Source organism: Amborella trichopoda, chromosome 1, assembly GCF_054954075.1.
Source record: "Amborella trichopoda isolate Santa Cruz 75 chromosome 1, AtrichopodaSantaCruz75HAP2 v2.0, whole genome shotgun sequence".
NCBI lineage: Eukaryota > Viridiplantae > Streptophyta > Magnoliopsida > Amborellales > Amborellaceae > Amborella > Amborella trichopoda.
This window is the reverse complement of record NC_142336.1, coordinates 13,420,930-13,440,106: the sequence shown is the minus strand read 5'-3', so window position 1 is coordinate 13,440,106 and position 19,177 is coordinate 13,420,930. Positions and strand designations below refer to the sequence as shown.

General features: G+C 38.2%; 1 protein-coding gene across 1 annotated transcript; it reads right to left on the bottom strand.

Moving 5' to 3' along the window:
* Positions 1–651: 651 nt before the first annotated feature.
* LOC18444553 (Homeodomain-like superfamily protein) lies at positions 652–18,673 on the bottom strand. The gene is made up of 8 exons (XM_088871665.1): positions 18,592–18,673; positions 18,135–18,204; positions 14,955–15,100; positions 14,200–14,832; positions 12,527–12,606; positions 1,574–2,058; positions 1,383–1,466; positions 652–1,281 (listed from the first exon to the last, which is right to left on the bottom strand). The coding sequence occupies exons 1-6, from the start codon at positions 18,671–18,673 to the stop codon at positions 1,819–1,821; spliced, it is 1,251 nt and encodes a 416-aa protein (XP_088727791.1). The 3' UTR covers positions 652–1,281; positions 1,383–1,466; positions 1,574–1,818.
* Positions 18,674–19,177: the final 504 nt, after the last annotated feature.

Here is a 19,177-nt window from a genome sequence, read left to right as displayed (position 1 = left end):
CATTCTCTTTAATTAATCACAATTACACATTTCATAACTCTCATGATTACTAAAGCAACCATTATCTCGAAAAACTAATTGCAAATCTGTTCTGGGTAAAATCCAGAGAAACTCTTCTCAAATGCAATTTCAACAAAATGATACATTCATCAAGCATCAGGCCTCCAAATCAGTAAATCTGTCCATCCATACCAGTACCTATGTACATACATGCACATATACCTACACATACACGCCTGCTCCCATAGATAAATACAATAAATGTACATGTATGAATGTCTTAATAGCTTAAAAAAATGATATATGCACATTTCAGTGTGTTTGAAGTGTGCAAGTGCACAAGTGCGTGTACACAAGTGTGTGTACATTCACAAAACTCTTTCCAATAATGTGACCCTCTACTATATACAAAGAAAGTATTGGGAACCTATACTCACCATATTGGGTACTCATACTTACCATCCACTCATCAGTACTCATCCCTAGACTTTGGGGGTAGTATTTGTTCCCACAAAAAAACAAGGGTGGCCTTGGGAGCCCACAAGTCATATCCAACATCAATAAATAAGTATTGATAGTGGGTGTTGGATCTAAGTACCCTGCACCATACCCATACTGACCATTGCATACTTTCCCTAAAACAGCCCAACATCTTGAAAGACTAACATCATGGATTATTTGTGCATCCTCCATATGGACTCTTAACATCCTTACAAAATATACAAACAGTTTCGAAATGTACCCTCACAAACAGTTGATCATGCAAACTTCAAAAACATGAAACGTAGAAAACAAAAACTTGAATATTATTTACATGTATGCAATATTCAAAATATACATGCAAATACCCAATTAGGCCCATTCACATGCCTAATAAAAGCAGCAATTTACATGCATTACATGTGACAAAAACCTTCAAGGGTGAAACAAGTCCAACAAATGTGGGAAGTTTTGAAGTGAATTTCCTATTAGAATTTGGGAGGGGAATTTGGATAATGGCTGTCATGAAATGGACTGATACTAGTACAATAAGGTGATTTATGATTTACATTTTCATGAAGACTTGAAAAATCACATGTTGCCAAGAGGTAGTAAATTTGAGGACACTCAGAAGTATCTCAATTTTTTTGGACTTGTTTCACCCTTGAAGGTTTTTGTCCAATGTAATGCATGTAAATTGCTGCTTTCATTAGGTAAATGAATGGGCTTAATTGGGGAGATGCCAACTCAGCTTCAATATTGTCATCTCCAGCGTTCTCCACCCTTTGTGCTCCTCTCCACCTATAAATCAAAAAATAAAATTAAGAAAAGCAAGGGGTCAGCATCAAAGCAAAACTCCATGTTGTCAGAGAAAAAATTGCATGTCAAACAACAAAACTCACTTGTATTTTGTCCTTTACAGGCAGTCTTAGTAGAAGTGGGCATTGATGCTCTCTCTCTCTCTTCATCTCTCCCCACATCTTTCCCTTCAGCAGATGACAGACCCAAAATAATTAAACCCACACAATTCAATGACCAAATAGATAAAACAAAACAAAATTTTTTGCCTTAGAACCGAAAATAAAATACACACCCTTTACACCATGTCAAAATTCATTTCAACCTTTGTCATTCCTCTCAACTGCACTCTGTTCCGACGTCAAGAAAGCTCACTTTGGCATAAGAGATGACTTGCAGGTTTTGCATCACAACAGTCCATTTCCCTATATAGGATTTCTGTTTTACTATTATTGCATGGCTGATGGTAATATGACTGTTCCTCCGTACTATAATTTGGAACGTATGGATGATGATGTTGATCTGCATTGGAATTGGGCCTCATTGATACCATACTTTGTCTAACCAATCCCCATAGTTCTTGCCAACAAATTCTGATACTTCACTTTCAGAATCACCATCAGTTTGCGAAGGAGGATTCGTATCAGGGGTGGTAGTTCCACTGTGACTAGTAAGAGAAGGCCTTCTGGTCAACACATTGCTACAAGTGAATTCCTTCCTTTGATGCAGCAATGGATATGATTCACGGAGTTTGACATTATTCCTTATTCTGTCATATACCTGAAAAAGAATAACAAGGAGAACCAATCTTTGGTCATCCATAAAATATTTTTAAAAACAAAATGCCCAAACCTTTTCCCACGAGTATTTGGTTTTGAATTAGTTCTATGCATAATGCTTAAAACTCTAACTCTAAAGTCATCAAGGTTTTATGCCGCATGGGCACTTAGCGTTACAAGAAAAATGCATGTTAGAAATTTCGTTTTTTTTTTGTGGTTTTATACTCTTATTCAATTGTTTTGAATCTAGAGACTCTTATCTATCAAGAAATATGTGTTTTATAGAGATCACAGAAACCCCCTCCCCTGCCAAAGTTCTTCCAATTATGCATCCAGGGTTTTTAGCCCTATTGCAATGCTTATAATATGCTACCATTTAGAGATCATGTTGTACTCTAAGCCACAATTGAAGAATAAATTATCAAGAATGTACAACTTCAAATACATGGATAACTCGGAGATTTCAAATTGGATTATTCCTGTTGATTTTTAATTTACTAGCATCATGTTTTGTGACCCGCTATAATTCACGAAAAACAGGGCCCCAAAAATTGAAAGGTTACCCAAGACATGCGACCAGAGTTGTGGTCGGCTGAAGTGAAGATTAAAGATGTCAACGTACAGAAAAATACGATGGCTCAGAGCTACATAGATTTCTAACCAACGCCGAGGTTGATCTCTGACCGACTCCAGCTGATGGTATTCCTCCTCTCAGACTTCGCCAACCTTCTCCTAAGTTGCAGTCCTCTCTTTCCCCTCTGGGGTCGGGTCAAAGCTTGACAAATTCAGCTTTTGGTTCCTCGCTAGACCCCTCTGAAGGCCTTCACTCCCATCCCTCGGTGACGTTCTCTTTTGTCGACCGCATGGATGAAGCCAAAGCACAAGGAAAAATTCATCAAGTAATGCAGGTCATGGGCTTCCGCACAAAGGCCCTGATGGCCCGTTCCAAGAATTTTCAAGGCCGATGTTCAAGCTCGGCTCAAGGTAAGCCGGAAGGGTAATCGCGAGCTAGCAAATCTCAACTCAGGTATCAACTATGATCACCCTATCTCTATACCCCTTGCTATCTCGAGCTCACCATTAGCCCTCTCCCTAGTGGCTCAGTGGTTCGACGCTCTCCCAGGAATGCCTCTCTCTCTCTCTAAATTACTAATGCTGATCTTATCTTGGAATATCCAGGGTATGGGATTTCCTTTTGAAAAGCAATTTGTTTGAGACTTGTGCTTTAAACACCACCCAACTATCCTCGTACTCACTGAGACTAAACTCCCCTCCCCCACCCTTCAACAAGTTAGACAGGTCTGGGCTAGGAGGCCTTGTCAATGGGAAGCCCTTCCGGCTGTTGGGGATTGAGGGGGCATTTGGGTAACATGGAACCCAATAAAAAATGCTCTCAATTCCTCACTTATTGCATCCTATTCAGTCTCAGTGCTACTCACCAGGGTCTCTGACGGCCTCCCCTAGAAATTCTCAAAGATTTATGGCCCTAATCAAGGCACACTCAGACCCCAACTTTGGACCGAATTAAATTCGATAGCTTCGCCTCCTCACCTAATTTGGTGTTTAGGGGTTGACTTTAATGTCACCAGCTGGTCACACGAGCAAAATTCTTCTTCCAGAATTTCTCCAACCATGAACCTCTTCTTGGACTTCATCTCTAACAACCTTCTGCTGGATCTTCCAAACCAAGGCTCTCGATTTAACCACTCCTCTTCTCCCTCTCTTTCTAAACTGGATCGCTTCTTGATCTCACTAGATTGGAATGCCATCTTTGTTGGCACCCATGTGGTGGTTCCATCCATAGTAGTTGAAAACGCCTAGGAACCCGAATCGTTTTAGGAACCGGAATTGCGGAATCACGGCCGGCTAGAAGATTCTTGTCTTAGAAATCGATGTCCGTACAATAGGAATCATTAGAAACGAGATTCCTAGTTTTTTATAATCGTGTTTCGACTAAAATAGATCCAAATTTCATCCACAAATGGAATTGTGATTTCGTCCTCCTTGGAATCGAGATTCCCATCCCCCTGGAATCGACACTCCAGAAGTCAAGATTCATTAATATGCGGAATCGAATTTCCGACATCTATGGAATCGAGTTTCCAACATTTATGGAATCGAGTTTCTGACATATGTGGAACAAAGGTATGTTGTTGTTTCGAATCGTGATTCTAGCATATTTGGAATCAAGTTTCTGAAGTATATGGATCAGAGATCAATCCAGTTTGAGATCAAGATTTACAATAATAAGGACTATGGAATTCATTTGACGACCGCTACCAAGAATTGAGATTTCATTTTTATGGAGAAGGAAGCCACAAGCACATGTTGAGCCTTATCAACTTTAGAACCTATATTGGATGTCTTTTATTAGAAGGTTTCCCAAATTTTAAAATGATGGTGTTGATTATTGAACTTACGATCATTATATATAAAAAACAAGTATTTCTAAATTGTGATTTTGACTTCATTATTATGAAGACAAAATAGGAGTCTACACCATGGTTTTAGTTTTATTTGTATTTGTTGCATTTATCAGTTATATTTTAAATTTAGTAAAGCCCGTCCAAGGTGGCACAAGTACAATAATGAAACCCTGCAACCACTAAAAGCATTTGAAGGAAAGTTTCTACTCCAATTTCCTTTAGGAAGTACACAACCATCATAGACATTGGACATTATGTACTTTGAATTGGTGTATCAATTGACGTTAAATCAAAATTTAATCCTTGTTGAAATCCAAATTCAATATATTTGGGAACATCTACCCACAATTTATGGATTCAAGTTTCTAAATATATGTTGGATCGAGATTCTGAAATTAAGGAATCGAGTTTCCTTCGTTCTGATAAATGGTTTCTAAAGATGTGTTGAATCGAGATTCCGAAATTAAGGAATCAAGTTTCCTTGGTTCCGAAAAATGGTTTCTAAAGACATGTTGAATCGAGATTCCAAAATTAAAGAAATGAGTTTCGTTGGTTCCGAAAACCGGTTTCCATGGAGATTCCTTAACAGAAACGCGGAACTGGAAACGCGATGCCGGTGAAGAGATTTCAATAACTCTGATTCTACCTAACCCCACCTCAGACCATTGTCCCTTGTTACTTAACACCAACCCCTCAATTAGAGATTCAAAACCTTTCTGCTTCGAACTTTCCTGGCGACAAGAAAGTTCCCTCTCCTCCCTATTACCATCCTGGTGGACATCCCTCTCAAACTCAACCTTTGGGTGGGCTGGCTTTCGGGTTTTGGCTGCAAAGGAAACTGCATCTTCTGAAAGGTAACCTGAAGGTCTGAAGCAAGACCCTCCCCGGTCTTTTTGCATCGCAGAAAACTGACACTTTAGAGGAGATTAAACATTTAGGCGTGGAAGAGGAATCCAAACCCCTCCTTCCATCTAAGCCCCTTCGGAGGTCTAATCTTAAAGTTCTCTACCAATCTCTCCTAAAAAAAGAGATCTACTGGTCTCAAACGTCCAGGGTCAATTGGCTCAAGGTGGGGGACCTCAACACAAGGTTCTTCCACAGAATGGCCAACTGTAGGCGAAGGGATAACACTATCTCGCATCTCATGGTTGGGGGATAAGACTCCTAGATCAACCTTTTGAGATCGAGGAAGCAATTATCTCTTTCTTCAAAAACCTTTTCACAACACCCTCTTGGCCTAGACCAGAGATGGGGGACCTCCAATTTCGAACCCTCCCCTTTGAAAAGGCCCTTGGGCTAGAGAGACCGTTCTCAGAAGAAGAAATTATGTCCGCCATCTCTAGTCTGGCAGCAGATGGGTCTCCCGGTCCATATGGATTCCCCATTGCACCCTTCAAAGAGTTCTGGGATTTTTTTTAGGCCCGACTTCTTAGCACTCTTTTCAAAGTTTCACTCGAGAGGGGTGATCCACCGAGCAATGAATGCTCTACTTTTATATCTTTAGTCTGTACGATAGAAGGCATCAAATGCTTAACGGATTTTCGGCCTATACGTCTAATCAATTCGACTTAAAAAATATCGCTGAAGTGCTAGCATCTCGCTTAAAGGAGCTTTTCCCTTTGGCATTGATTTAAAAAATGCATCACCCAAGCCTAGGTAGTAAAATTGGGAGGTCCATCCCTAAGCGGTATGGAACCCGCCTAAGCGGCCGCCTAGGCGGTATGGAACCCGCCTAGAGGAGAAAAAAATGATTATTTTTTTTTCCGTTTTGTTATTTTGAAAGACTTAAAGGTTAAGAATGATGGCTTTTAGGTTCATTTGAATCCTAAACCCACAACAAGCCCCTTTAGACTAAAATAAACCTCCAAAAAACTACATTTCATTAGATTGATCATCAAATCATCGAAGTGTTTCTCAAAGTTTTGGAGTTCAAGCAACCAAAGTAAGTGTATTTTTTCGATTGCTTGCTTTATTTTGAGATGTCTTCTTCAGGAGTTAGTCAGAGTGAAGATCCGGGTTGGAAATATGGATACAACCCGAATTCAAATGACAAAAATTGTAATAGATGCAATTTTTGTGAAAAAGATACAAAAGGAGGCATAAACCGGTTTAAGAAACATCATTCCGGTATTAAGGGGGATGTTGCCCCTTGTAAAAATGTTCCTGAAGCTGTCAAAGAGGAGATTAAGCAATTTTTAAGTTATGTAAAACAAAAACAAGAACAAAATCTTTGTTATAGATCTATTTCTACTACTCCTAAAAAAAGTGATCCGAGTTGGAAGTATAGATATAACCCAACACCAAATGATAAAAATTGTATAAGGTGTAATTTTTGTGAAAAAGATACCAATGGGGGTATTACCCGATTCAAAAAACACCATGCTGGTGTTAGAGGTAATGTTGCTTCTTGTACAAAGGTTCCTGAAGCAGTTCGAGATAAGATTAGACATCTTTTGAATTTTGAAGAACCAAGAAAGAATGAAAATAAGCCTTGTTCTATGAAAGTATCTTCTCTAGCTTCTAGCCGTCGGAGTGGTGATTTGGGTTGGAAGTATGGTTATACGGGGGATGTTGCCCCGTATAAAAATATTCCTGAGGCTACCAAGGAGGAAATTATATAATATTTGAGTTCAAAGAAGCACAAAAAGAAGGGTACAGCAACCAAGACTCCTAGGGCCTCATCTGCACAGACTACACATGCTACTACGAGGAAGGTAGAAGAAGTGGAGGAGGAAGAGGCAGAGTCAGAAGAAACAGAGGAGGATGAACATTATATTGAAGAGGGAGATGACTCTAATGATGATGGCCTCGACTCTAATGCATATGATGAGGCTTGCGCTATTGATATGATGATGATGATGATTGAAGACTCTTGCCTCTTGGTGCTGAGTGTTGAGTCTGTTGACTTTTGTTAGACTGTATAGTCTAGTGTTGAGTCTGTTGACTGTTGTGTTCACTTTTGTTAGACTGTATATTTTCTAAATTTCTGTATATTTCTGTTGTGTTGGGTATTGACTTTTATATCACTTGTATGCTTTTACAGTTTACTGTATTAACAATATGAATTATCAAAATTCTCTCGACTTCTTTCTTTCTTTCTTTCTTTTTGTCAAGTTGGATTCTTGGAATATGGTATATTGGAACAATGGGATTTTTATTTTTTTTCAAGCGCTTTTTGATACACTGCCCTTCGGTAATCTCCCCCACCCAAAGCGCCTTTGTCAAAGATCGTCAGTTCTTGGACGGGGCCTTAATGGCCCCTGAATGTATTCACTTGAGACATACAGCAAAAACCCAGGTCTAATTGTGAAATTAGACAGGGAAAAGGCTTACGATCATGTGGATTGGGCAAAACTAGAAGAGACCCAATCTAGAATGGGATTTGAAAGCAAGTGGAGAGGTTGGATGAGGGCTTGCTTTACCCAACCTTACTTTTCCATCCTAATCAACGGGTCACTGGAAGGGTTCTTCTCCTCCTCTAGGGGGGTCTACGACAAGGGGATCCTCTATCCCCCTTCCTTTTTGCCATTATGACAGAAGTTTTCAGCTGCTCTATTTCAAGGATGTTTGCAACGGGTCTGATTAATGGATTCCCTAGTGGTAGAAATGGCCCTCTTGTTAGCACCTACAATATGCCAACGATACGTTGGTTTTTTGTAATGCTCTACGTTTTTGTAATGCTCTACCAGAAGAAGTCGACTATCTATTATGGTTTCTCAGATGTTTCGAATTTGTTACTGGCTTCAAGGTGAATTTCAAGAAATAAAAAATGATGGGGATAGCAACTGACCTTGCAGTAGTAAAAGGCTTCGCTGATCTTTGCGGCTGTGAAGCCGAAGAACTTCCTTCATTGTATCTTGGCCTACCTCTTTGTGTAGGCAAACTAAAAAAGAGGCTCTGGTCCTACATTCAAGACAAAGTGGATAGAAACTAACAAGTTCGAAGGGCAGGTTTCTATCCCCTGCTGGTAGGTCTACTCTTATCAAAGCCACCCTAGCCAACATCCCGGTATATAACAGACGTCCCTTTTTCGGATGGCTGCAGCTGTTTGCGATAGGATCGAAAAAGTAATCCGCAGATTCTTTAGTTGGCTGATGCCACTACACACAAGTTCCACCTTATCTCTTGGGACAAACTGTGCCACCCAAAAAGATAGGTGCGTTTGGGAATCAGAAATCTTAGAATCCAAAACTTCGCCCTACTAGGAAAATGGTGGTGGCAGCTTTTCACCTTAAGAGACCAATTGTGGATAGACATCTTGAGGTTCAAATACCGAATCCCCTACTCCCCTTGGATTCTTGAGATGAGACCTTATCCTAGAGCTTCGGGGTTTGGAGATCCATCATTTCGACCTTTCACAATTTTTATAAAGGTCTTAGGACCCACCCAAAAGAAGGAAATAGGGTACGTTTCTGGTTGGACCTTTGGTTTGGCCAATAAACTCTCAAGGATCAATTTCCATTCTTATTTTCATTGGCGCGCAACAAAGGGGCTACTGTTGCTGAAGAAATGACAATGACAGGATCTTTCAGATCATGGAACCCACACTTCAGGAGAGAAATTTCAGATGCTGAGATTAGGCAATTGTCATATCTCTCCTACTCCCTCCCCTCTCGCTTTCTAGCTCATCAAGGCCGGGATAGGGTTGTTTGGACATCCTCTGCCTCAGGAGTCCTCTCCGTCTCTTCCTTCTGCTCGTTTCTCTCTCAATCCCCAACCTTCCCTTTGCACCCTTCCTCTCGAGTGGCGCAAGCATGGAACTCCTTCGCCCCTCCAAGATTACAGGTGTTTACATGGATAGGGCTTTCTTTGAAAGCCTTAACAGTAGACCCACTCCAAAGGAGAGGTTTCTCCATGCCTAAAAGATGTTCTATGTGCCTCAACAACGAGGAATCCAACTCCCAACTATTCCTGTCATGCCCTTTTGCTTTTGAAGTGTGGGCAAATTACTTTCTCTTTTCAAAACTCAGTGGGTCACTCCCAAAGATGCTCCTCTAATTCTCAGTGCCATAGAACCATTTCCCTAGCCCAAAGCAGGAACTCAATTGGGGAAAACAGCAGTGGCAGGAACTTTTGGGGGGCACCGGTTTGAGCGCAATCAAAGGATATTTAGAGGAGAATCCTCAACCCCAAATCTCATCTTCACCAAAATTAAAGCTAAGCTGATTTTTTGGGCAGAGAGCCACAAATACTTCGAAGGTGTGGCTCCATTAGCCTTTTATCAGAACTGGAATGCGATACTTCATCATTCCAAAAGAAAAGTGCCTAAAGCCTCAAAATGTTGCCCGCCCGAACCGGAACACTTCAAACTCAACTTCGATGGGTGTTCTTTAGGGAACCCAGGTCCTTCAGGAGTTGGCGTCATCCTTAGGAATCACCTGGGGAAATCGATAGCAACCATCTCCAAATTTATCGGTCAGAAGGAATCCATGGAGGCAGAAGCTTCGGCACTCCTAGAGAGCATTAGGCTTCTCTCACTACATAGGATTGAGACTGTAATAGTAGAGGGATATTCCAAGAACGTGATCACCTGGGCCCAAAACTTCTCTTCCACTCCTTGGACTCTGTTTCACATCTTTGACGAAATATTCCAGCTTTGCAGGGGAATTCGGGTTTTCTAAAAGCACACGTGGAGGGAAGCAAACCACGACGCAGACACCCTGGCCAAAGCAGCAGCGACCAGTGAAGGACTTCTATGATGTTGGATGGCTTTATTAGTGAAGGACTGCTTATTTTTTGGATGGGTTTCTTTTTGTTGATTGCCTTGTTCTCAATGTAACCCTCTAAAAGATGGCCTTTTAATTCTGTCCCCTATCCTCTTTCTTCTCTCTCTCGCCCCTGTACCTCTGCTAGCCTCCTGTGGCTAGCTTCTACTATCTTACCCAGTTGGGACCCTTTACTATATATAAAAGTTAACATTCTCAAAAAGAAACAAAACAAAGACACCCTCAACTAGCAGCTTCTTCTTTTTTTCAGATCATCAATGAAAAAATTATTTTAAAAATAGAAGAACAAAGAACCTATAAGAACAAAAACCTATAAGAACAAAATACACAGGTCAAGAGATGTCAAGCAACATATCAGGAATCCTACATTGAAACTGCTTGAACAGAAAGCAACTCTCGAAGAACCCCTTGATCAACAAGGAAGTTGACCTCAGCCACTAAGGATTTGCACAAAGGTCACACCCATATTGTCATAAATGCCATTTATATCCAAAAGAATCATAAACCACGGTGTAGGGGACTCTTTACCGGCCCATCTTATGGCATTCAAACAATCTAAATGAAAGGGCAATTCTGTAGACCACTAAGCAATGTGTGAGCCTCCAACAGTGTGGAATCACAAAACCCAGAGGAGTCAAAAAATTTATGAGCTTCCTACCTTCTGTAACACAAATATTCCACTCGTACCTGCCCTGCCTGGATTAACCACAAAATCCACCAAAATTTAGCTTGACAGCACCCCAGCAGCCCAAACTGTGCTATGCCAAACCAAAGATGGACATGATAAGGCGAAAAGCTTCTAATCCTTGACTATCATTCTAAAGTATCTCCTCAAGTCAGAGAAAAAACCCGCATACTTTGTTTCTAGAGATACAGAAACAATATTAATAAGGAGCTGGATATTAGATGACTGAAAGACTATAAAAGTATATCTACGATGATTTCCTTTCGACCATAATAAAATGAGGCCAAGTTACAGCTAAGAATAAGGATAATAAAATATCTGCTCCACCAAGCAAACCAACTTTTCTCTACGCCAAGCAGTCAACTGTATACCTTTGCTAATGATCACAAACCAGAAAGGGGGTACAGTATCACCTAAAAGATCCACCTTACTCCTCAATAAAAAGTTATCAAATGACATAGCCCATCACTTAAGAGTGTCTTCCAATTGCCTTCTTCAAGGGAGACACCACAGCAAAACCTGCCACATGTTGGAAAGAATAGCTAACTTGGGTCCCTTATAAAAGAGCACTGAAAACAAATCTACAAACAAGTCCTGTAAATGCCAACTGCTACATCAAACTTCATATAAAACATAATGTCATCAACATCTCAGGCCAATTTACTCCACCTATCAATAACTAACCAAACTTTTCCATAAAAAAGATCCCCAACCTTTATGCTACCACCTCACCTTTATGCCACCCTTTACAAGGTATCTATTCATCATCTGCACATTCTAATATCCAAATCCATGTAAAGTGAAGGCCCATACTAAAGTTTATCGATATTACAAGATTTTAGACTTTGAACATCTGAAACCATAAATAGAATCCTGTACACGTCATTCCTTCCCTTGAGAACTGCAATTGCATCTCTTACAGTGGATATTTTGCCAACATTGGGATTTTGAAAATGGTGCAAAAGATAACGAAAAAAGGATTTAGTTAAGAAGGTCCTACCATCCTTAAAAAGCATCATTCCAAACGACAAGCCTTACTGCTGTTCCCGCCATGGATTAGGGAAGAGGTTACAGTTTTGATATTTTATGATGCCTCACACTAATCCATCCCCAAAAAGAAGATACATACCACCATTCTATCATAGATTTGGAAACTGGAAGAAATGACGCTAAAAACATATTTGTCTAAAAGTTAACAATTACAAACTTAAGCAAAATGCTTTTTTCCATTTTCAGAAGGCAATGAAAAATTGTATTGCCCAGACCATTGCATAGGCTTATAAACCAAATACAGGCATCATCTCAAAATAATATTTGGACCCAGCTTCTAATAGCTTCAATATAATATGCCCCCAAATTCCCCTGCTCCCATTTGCCTTGTTAAAAGAGATTGGTTGTTGCCAATGGTATCAATTCCCCACCATTCAGAACTACAGATAACATACCGTATCATTCATTAAGATAAAATGATTCATAACTAAGTCATCATAATATGCACAATGAAAAACAGCCAAAAAGCAACTTTGAAGCTTAAATCAGACAGGCGAATACCTAATGGAATATGAAAAAGTTTCTTAGATATGCCATTGCTGCAAACTAGGTCTTTCCACAGAAAAAGAAATATCTAGTTACCATTCCAATTTGGGATTCATTTGTCACTCTTGACATGTTATGAGCATTATGCATGATGGAACTTCCAAAATGATATGGCGCTGTGAAACATAAGAATCAAGAAAGACAAAGACCTGGTATAATGAGTGAGCTGAAAACAACAAAAAATAGGAAGATGTCACAAACCAAATGTATCACATTAGAAGTTCTTCCAGCAAGAGTTAATTGTAGGAATTGAAAGAATATTTAAAGAGTATAGAAAACAATGCTGAAAAGAAATGCTACAAAACAGCATCTTGAATGTTATATAATGACAATATGATAAAAGAATGCCACTATATATTCAGATTTTGTACAGTGACTTGTCCCTGATGTAAATATAATCATTTTGTCATATTTTAATTACTTTTGTTCAGGTTGAATTTTTCCTAGAATCTGAAACCAGAACAGTATCATTGTTCAGATGCCAGGGTTCTACTCTTCCATTTTAGAGTGATAGAAGAATTTGGAGATTACTTCTAAATTTCAAAACCAAGATAATTAGTTATCCTTTGATCAAGTAAGGAGCCAAGTAATGAAGATCTTTTCTTGTTCCCTAAACTGCATGACTTTTGTACTTTTTCTTCTTTGAAGAGTTGCTAATAATTTAAAACCAGTGTTATGGGACTTACTCAGGCAAGGCCGAGTAGCCCCAAGTTGTATGTACAACTTCAGGTACATAAAAGAAATTTAAAAAAAAAAAGAGAAACCTAAGAAAAGGAGAAGGTGTGAAATTTTATTGTATATAATTTGGATGTGTTTGGAAAAGATTGGTGAGTTCTTTTGCCATAGTACCTATTTTTATATTTTCCTTTTTTTGGGATTAAAAATGTTCCAAACTATAAATCATTTTTTTTAGATCTATTTCTCTATACTTTATAAGCTTCTTTGGAATTTTCAAGGTTGATTTTAGTTTTATTTTACTTTTCTTATATTTATTTTATTTTTCACATTTTTTATATCTTTAAAATTTTCTAGGGTTTTTTGCCCTGTGCAGGACTTAGGCTAGTCATTTAGACTCGCCCAAGTAACTCGCCTCAGCCAAAGGCTGAGTACCTTGGCCGAGGTGAGTCCCATAACATTGTTTAAAACAACAAAACATGAAACAGATTAACATAGACACTGACTGACACATCTGATTCATGTTTTAGGAACCAGTTCCTTCAGCTTCCTACCTTCTTCAATCAACCTAAGAAAGAAAAGACACAGCTCTACAATTTATAATATCCCGTACTATATTTAGAGAGATGTATCCGGAGATGAAGAGGCCACTAAAGAAATTCAGAGGCACCAATTATATCATAAAAATTGTTGCATGAATAAAGATTTTCGCTTCCCAATTATGAATAAGAAAAAATACATTTCTGATGGTCCCTAGGATGATTCAATACACTAACCTTCCTCCTCAATCTTAGCTACCAGGCCTAATCAAAAAATTAAATTTGCCAGTCCACTACATAAAGAAGCTGCCTCTAGAAACAGAACTCCAAACTGTCACTTCAAAGTACCTTCCTATGACTTACCCAGTAGTTTCTACTTTCTACAACAATGAACAGATTGTTTCAAGTATGATAAAAAGCAGAGGCCATAAACTATCCAAATGGAATATAGATAAGTTAAATCAGGAGGACTTAAGAAAGGAATAGAAGTTTTACCAGATCGAGAATCCTCAAATGATGCGTCAAAAGCACCAGGAGGAAGTGGCTGGAATACAATGCCAAGCATTGGGCCATCTTCATGGTAATGCCTTCCAAGCTTTCTTTTCACAGAAGAAATAGTGGGATCCTCACCATTCTCCTGAAAGTATATGTCTTCATCCAACACAGCATATCCCCTTCTCACTTTGCCATCCATATTGACATACTCATTGTAATTGTTGTGTAATGAAGAGTATATCAAAGGCTTCATATCGTAGTGATCCTCAGTCTGCAAAGATGACCTATCTTCTGAAGCTGAATCGCTTTCAGAAGAGGCATTATTATGCATAGCACTGCAAGTTCTAGTCAGAACATATCGATGCCTAGGCTCTGAGGTGAGACTGGGGTCATTAAATCTTTGGCTCTCTACTTTACTCAAATTAAAATTCTTGCTCTCCCCTTGTTTTGAGCTGCTAACTAAATCCTGTCTAATTCTCTGAGTATCTTGCTCTCCATTAGCGAGTGCATCTTCTTTGAAAACCTTTTTGTCCTTCAACCTTCTGTGCCAGAACCATACCTGAATCTGTTTCATAGATAAGCCCCATTTCCAGGCAAACTGTACTTTAAGGGACTCTGGCGGATACTTATGTTCTAAACAACCAAACAATGTAGTTGTCAATGGCACTTCCTAAAAAAGAGAATAATAGATGAAGCACACACACGCGCATGCACACACGCACGCGCACACAAACACACGGGTTCACCACTCATACCATTGTAGAACTTCTCTAAAGCCTCAAGTTGTGATGGGGTCTTCAGCTTTCTTTTCTTATTCTTCTCATGAAAGATCATATCATCATCGGAGGCAATATTACAGGATTCTAGAACATTCATAAGAAGAATGCAAGAATATGTTATGCTGATATTAGTGGAGCACAAATCATATTAATGATGAAACCAAATACGCAAGCATCAATACCCATCAACGAATGATCCATTCAGAATAGGCCTTCAGAACACAACCAACTCTTCTAGATTACCGGCATATAAGGAATGAATTATGTTATACAGTAATCAATATTCTTTCAAAAAGCAAATGCACAATGAGAACCATGTCAACATCGAGGAAAGACTAGAGCTACTGAAGTGAGAAAAAGAAAAAATAAGAGACGTATCACAGTTCACTCGTTATTAATCTAATTTTCCTACTTAAAAAACTGTTCAAAACACCAATTAGAGAAAATTTTCAAAAACTTGTAAGATTTATTTCGAAAGGTAAACAATTAATGAGAAAGAGTAGACTCTAGACTTAGGTGGGCTGGCCATGTGTGACGCCGACAAAGTAGAACACTCGTTAGGAGGTGCGAGTTAGTTCAAGTGGAAGGACTAAAAAGGGCATTGGGTAGGCCCAAAAGGACATGGTTGGAAGTAGTTCGAAAAGAAATGGGGACTTTTGGTCTCATTGAGGATATTGCCTTTTATAGAGCATAATGGAGAACCAAGATTCATGTAGCCAACCCCAATTAATTGAAAAAAGGCTAAAATGATGATGATGAAACACTTAATGAGAAACATGCCAATATCCCAAAAGACGAAGCCAAATACAGGGGAGAAAAGCATTCAAAAGAAATGAAGTGAAGGTTCACTATACTATGTAGCTGATTTTCTAATTGAAGAAACAATCAGAATTCATTAATCAGTGAAATTTACAGAAAATAATTACATCAATATATGCATGTATGAGCTCATGCTAACAAGTATAACCTTCCAAGTATCAACACATAGCAATAAATTTCCTCATGATGTTGATAAACTAATTTTGTTATATTTTTTATATAATCAGCTTTGGGTCGACAGAGTTAACACTCCATTGTAGCATTTTTTTAAAACCCTTTTATTTAAGCAAAACTTTGTTGTAGTTATGTTGGAAAATTTTGAAGTCAAAAAATAAGTAGAGTTTCATAAGTACTGCTGCAAGTGTACACTTCGTCATGCATATTGCCCAAATCATCATCATTAGTAACAACCATTCAGCTCCATACATCAAGAAAAGGAGAATTCCAAATTTCATTGAAGATTAATGTGCCTTCTTGCCTATTATACTGTTGCAAAGACACCTTATCTAGTGTCATCAGATGCTACTCAAACATCAACAGATGAGTGGTATTCGACAGCTGCTTTACGAGGAACCATGATGGACACAGCCAGTCAGTGACTAAATTTGCATAACTCTAACAAAATTGCTAATCCATCAAATGTTGAATGAACCCTTTATATGACACTTGTAAACTACAAAGACACTATTTAATGTCCAAAATACCATCAAAGCTTTGGCTTAAAGAATACAACCTGGGGAACTATTCTAATTTCTGTCAAACAAATATAAGCATTTCAACAGATCACTGCAATAGTGCATGTTCTCAGAGCTATCATTCATCGTACAGCCTGCAACTGGATATGATAACACAATTCCATCTCTCCCAATCTTATTCTTGGTTTTTTTTACAAAATAAAGAGACAGCCTCTCCAGCTAATAAAGTTTCCATAGGAAACTAATAAACTATGAACACAAGCCTAAACCAATTAATTTTCTAAGACTCAATGTAGGAAGCTACCAGAACCATGAGGAGATTAAGAAATTTAAGGAATGATTAAAACAAAAAAATGTAGAAATTTGTAGACTTGTTTGTTGTGATATTCTCCACAGGATATGAAGGTTCCAACAGCTAAAAGAAATTACATTTAAAGAGTATTGCACCCTCATATAAAAAAAGATTATTTGCCAATAGGAATAATGGGTTACAACCACACTGCTTCCAAAGTTGAAACCCAGCTAAACCTTCCAGAAAAGAATGATGGGTTGTTTACATATAAACTATGAAAGTATGAATGACACAATACCTAAGGGATGAAGAGAAATATAATGAAAATATTACAAGTTTGGAATATTAATTATCAACCATAAAATCTAGAAGTAAACCCTCAAATTCCAGATGAGTTCCATCAAAATTTGAGTTCTGTCCTTGAAGACTTACTAGCTCATAGTACTTCCCCGCAAATTCCAGATGAGTTCCATCAAATTTTGAGTTCTGTCCTTGAAGACTTACTAGCTCATAGTACTTCCAATTTCATCCATCAAGGGTATTTCAAAGTTGCGAAATATGAAGTTCCCATATCAAGACTTATCTTGATAATTTTTTTCACTAATTCCAAGATTTTGCTCGAGGTAAATTTTTTTCATTCATTTCCTAATCTAATTCTAAGATTTCTAAATCTTGATAAATTTTTTCACTAATTCCAAGATTTTGTTTGAGGTAAAAATCTTTCATTCATTTCCTATTCTAATTCTAAGATTCGTGTCAATTTTTCACAAAGCTATTATAAAAGAATCATCATATCCCCACCAACACTTCTAAATTTTTCTCATCACTGTACAACCCACAAATTGTTAGAGAGTAACTTGTAGGATAACTAAAATGCCATAAAACCTCCTGCAACTTATATGTACCACTTTTTGTATAATGTTAATCCACAGTGAACTGAAAAGGGAGATTAGGGTTCATGGACTCGAACCCCATGGCATGAATCTATTTGAGTCAACCATAATATTCGGCCCTCTATTCGTGTCAATAACTATCAGGTTCAAGATTTGCATATCATCCTAACCAAGAGAGAGAGAGAGAGAGAGGACCTGATCTAATACCAGCATGGAAAGTAAAATCTGCTATTGAAAACAGGATTATTAATTGTAATAAGAGTAGCAGATTCACATGGCAATAATCCCCACAAATCTACCCAAAAAACACTACCCCATCACACAAAGCATGAATCATTGAAAACCACACATAACCCATTAAAAAAAATCCAAGAAAAACTAGAAACAATCACCAAAAAGCAAAAAAGGATTCACTTTAGGCGAAAAGACAAAGAGAGAGAAAGGGAAAAAAAATTACCTCCCATCTTGGTTCTGAACTTCTGATCTCACATGAAAGAAGACACTGAAAGACCAAAAACCTTCAAAACCTGTTCTAATCCAGATAGAGAAAACCTCATATGATCTAGAGAAAGAAAGAAAGAGAGAACAAGGAACTTTGCGTGGGTTGGTTATGTTCTTTTCCCCTTTCTTCCATGTTTTTTCTCCTTTATTTTTTCCTTCCAATTTTCACAAGTCAAATCAAATCAAACCCTTTTTTTTCTCTCTCTCTCTCTATTTCCCTCTTTTTCATTAAGACGTTCTGCATTAAGGCCGTAATTAACCCTCGTCACACATTTGATTCCACTGTTTTTGTTTTCTGTTTTTTGTTTTTTGTTTTTGGTTTTTTGTTTTTTGTTTTTTTTTCATTGTTGAAGGCTTCTGACTTGGGATTAAGATGAGAGAGGTTGGCATGGATAAGGGAATAAAAGAATTACAAGCAATGGAATGAGGGAGGGAGAGAGGGCAGAGAGGGCTCTTTATCTCATTAACAGCATCCTCGAAATTGCTCCTGCTCATGCTAATATCAAAAAAAAGTATGGTGAGAGGGTCATGGAGAGGGGTATCTTACTTGATAACTTTGACAAAATTGCTCATGCTGTTACCAAGGTTTTGAATGGATGGATTATCTGGAATGTTTATATGAAAAATTGGGTCGGATCGACAGATTTGGATTAGAAAATAAGTTTAATCGGTCGGATTCGAACTAAAAAAATTTAAAAAAATCACTTATGGGCTTTCCATAAAAATGAGGGTAACATATTATGTATTTTTGTGAAAATAAAAATGAGGGTAACATATTATGTATTTTTGTGAAAATAAGTGGTATTGAGATGTCGTTTTCTCATTTGAATGTTTGTTGATCACGATGTTGGTGTGTTTCTACCCATTACTTTATAGGGCTTTTCACTTTCCCTTTATAGAGATGGTGAGGGAGGAAATGTTGGTTATGAGATGGATCTAAGCCCTTTTCTCTTATGACTTTGGTTTTTATATATTCCATGTTGTTTGTGATGTAATAAA

Excerpts from the sequence above, each read along its gene's own strand:
- LOC18444553 (XM_088871665.1), bottom strand. The coding sequence starts at position 18,673 with ATGAGCAGGAGCAATTTCGAGGATGCTGTTAATGAGATAAAGAGCCCT. Across the intron at positions 14,833-14,954 it reads TTTAGAGAAGTTCTACAATG|AACATAAGTATCCGCCAGAG; the intron begins GTATGAGTGGTG and ends TTGGTTGTTTAG. Across the intron at positions 12,607-14,199 it reads ATTTGAGGATTCTCGATCTG|CGCCATATCATTTTGGAAGT; the intron begins GTAAAACTTCTA and ends TATGTTTCACAG.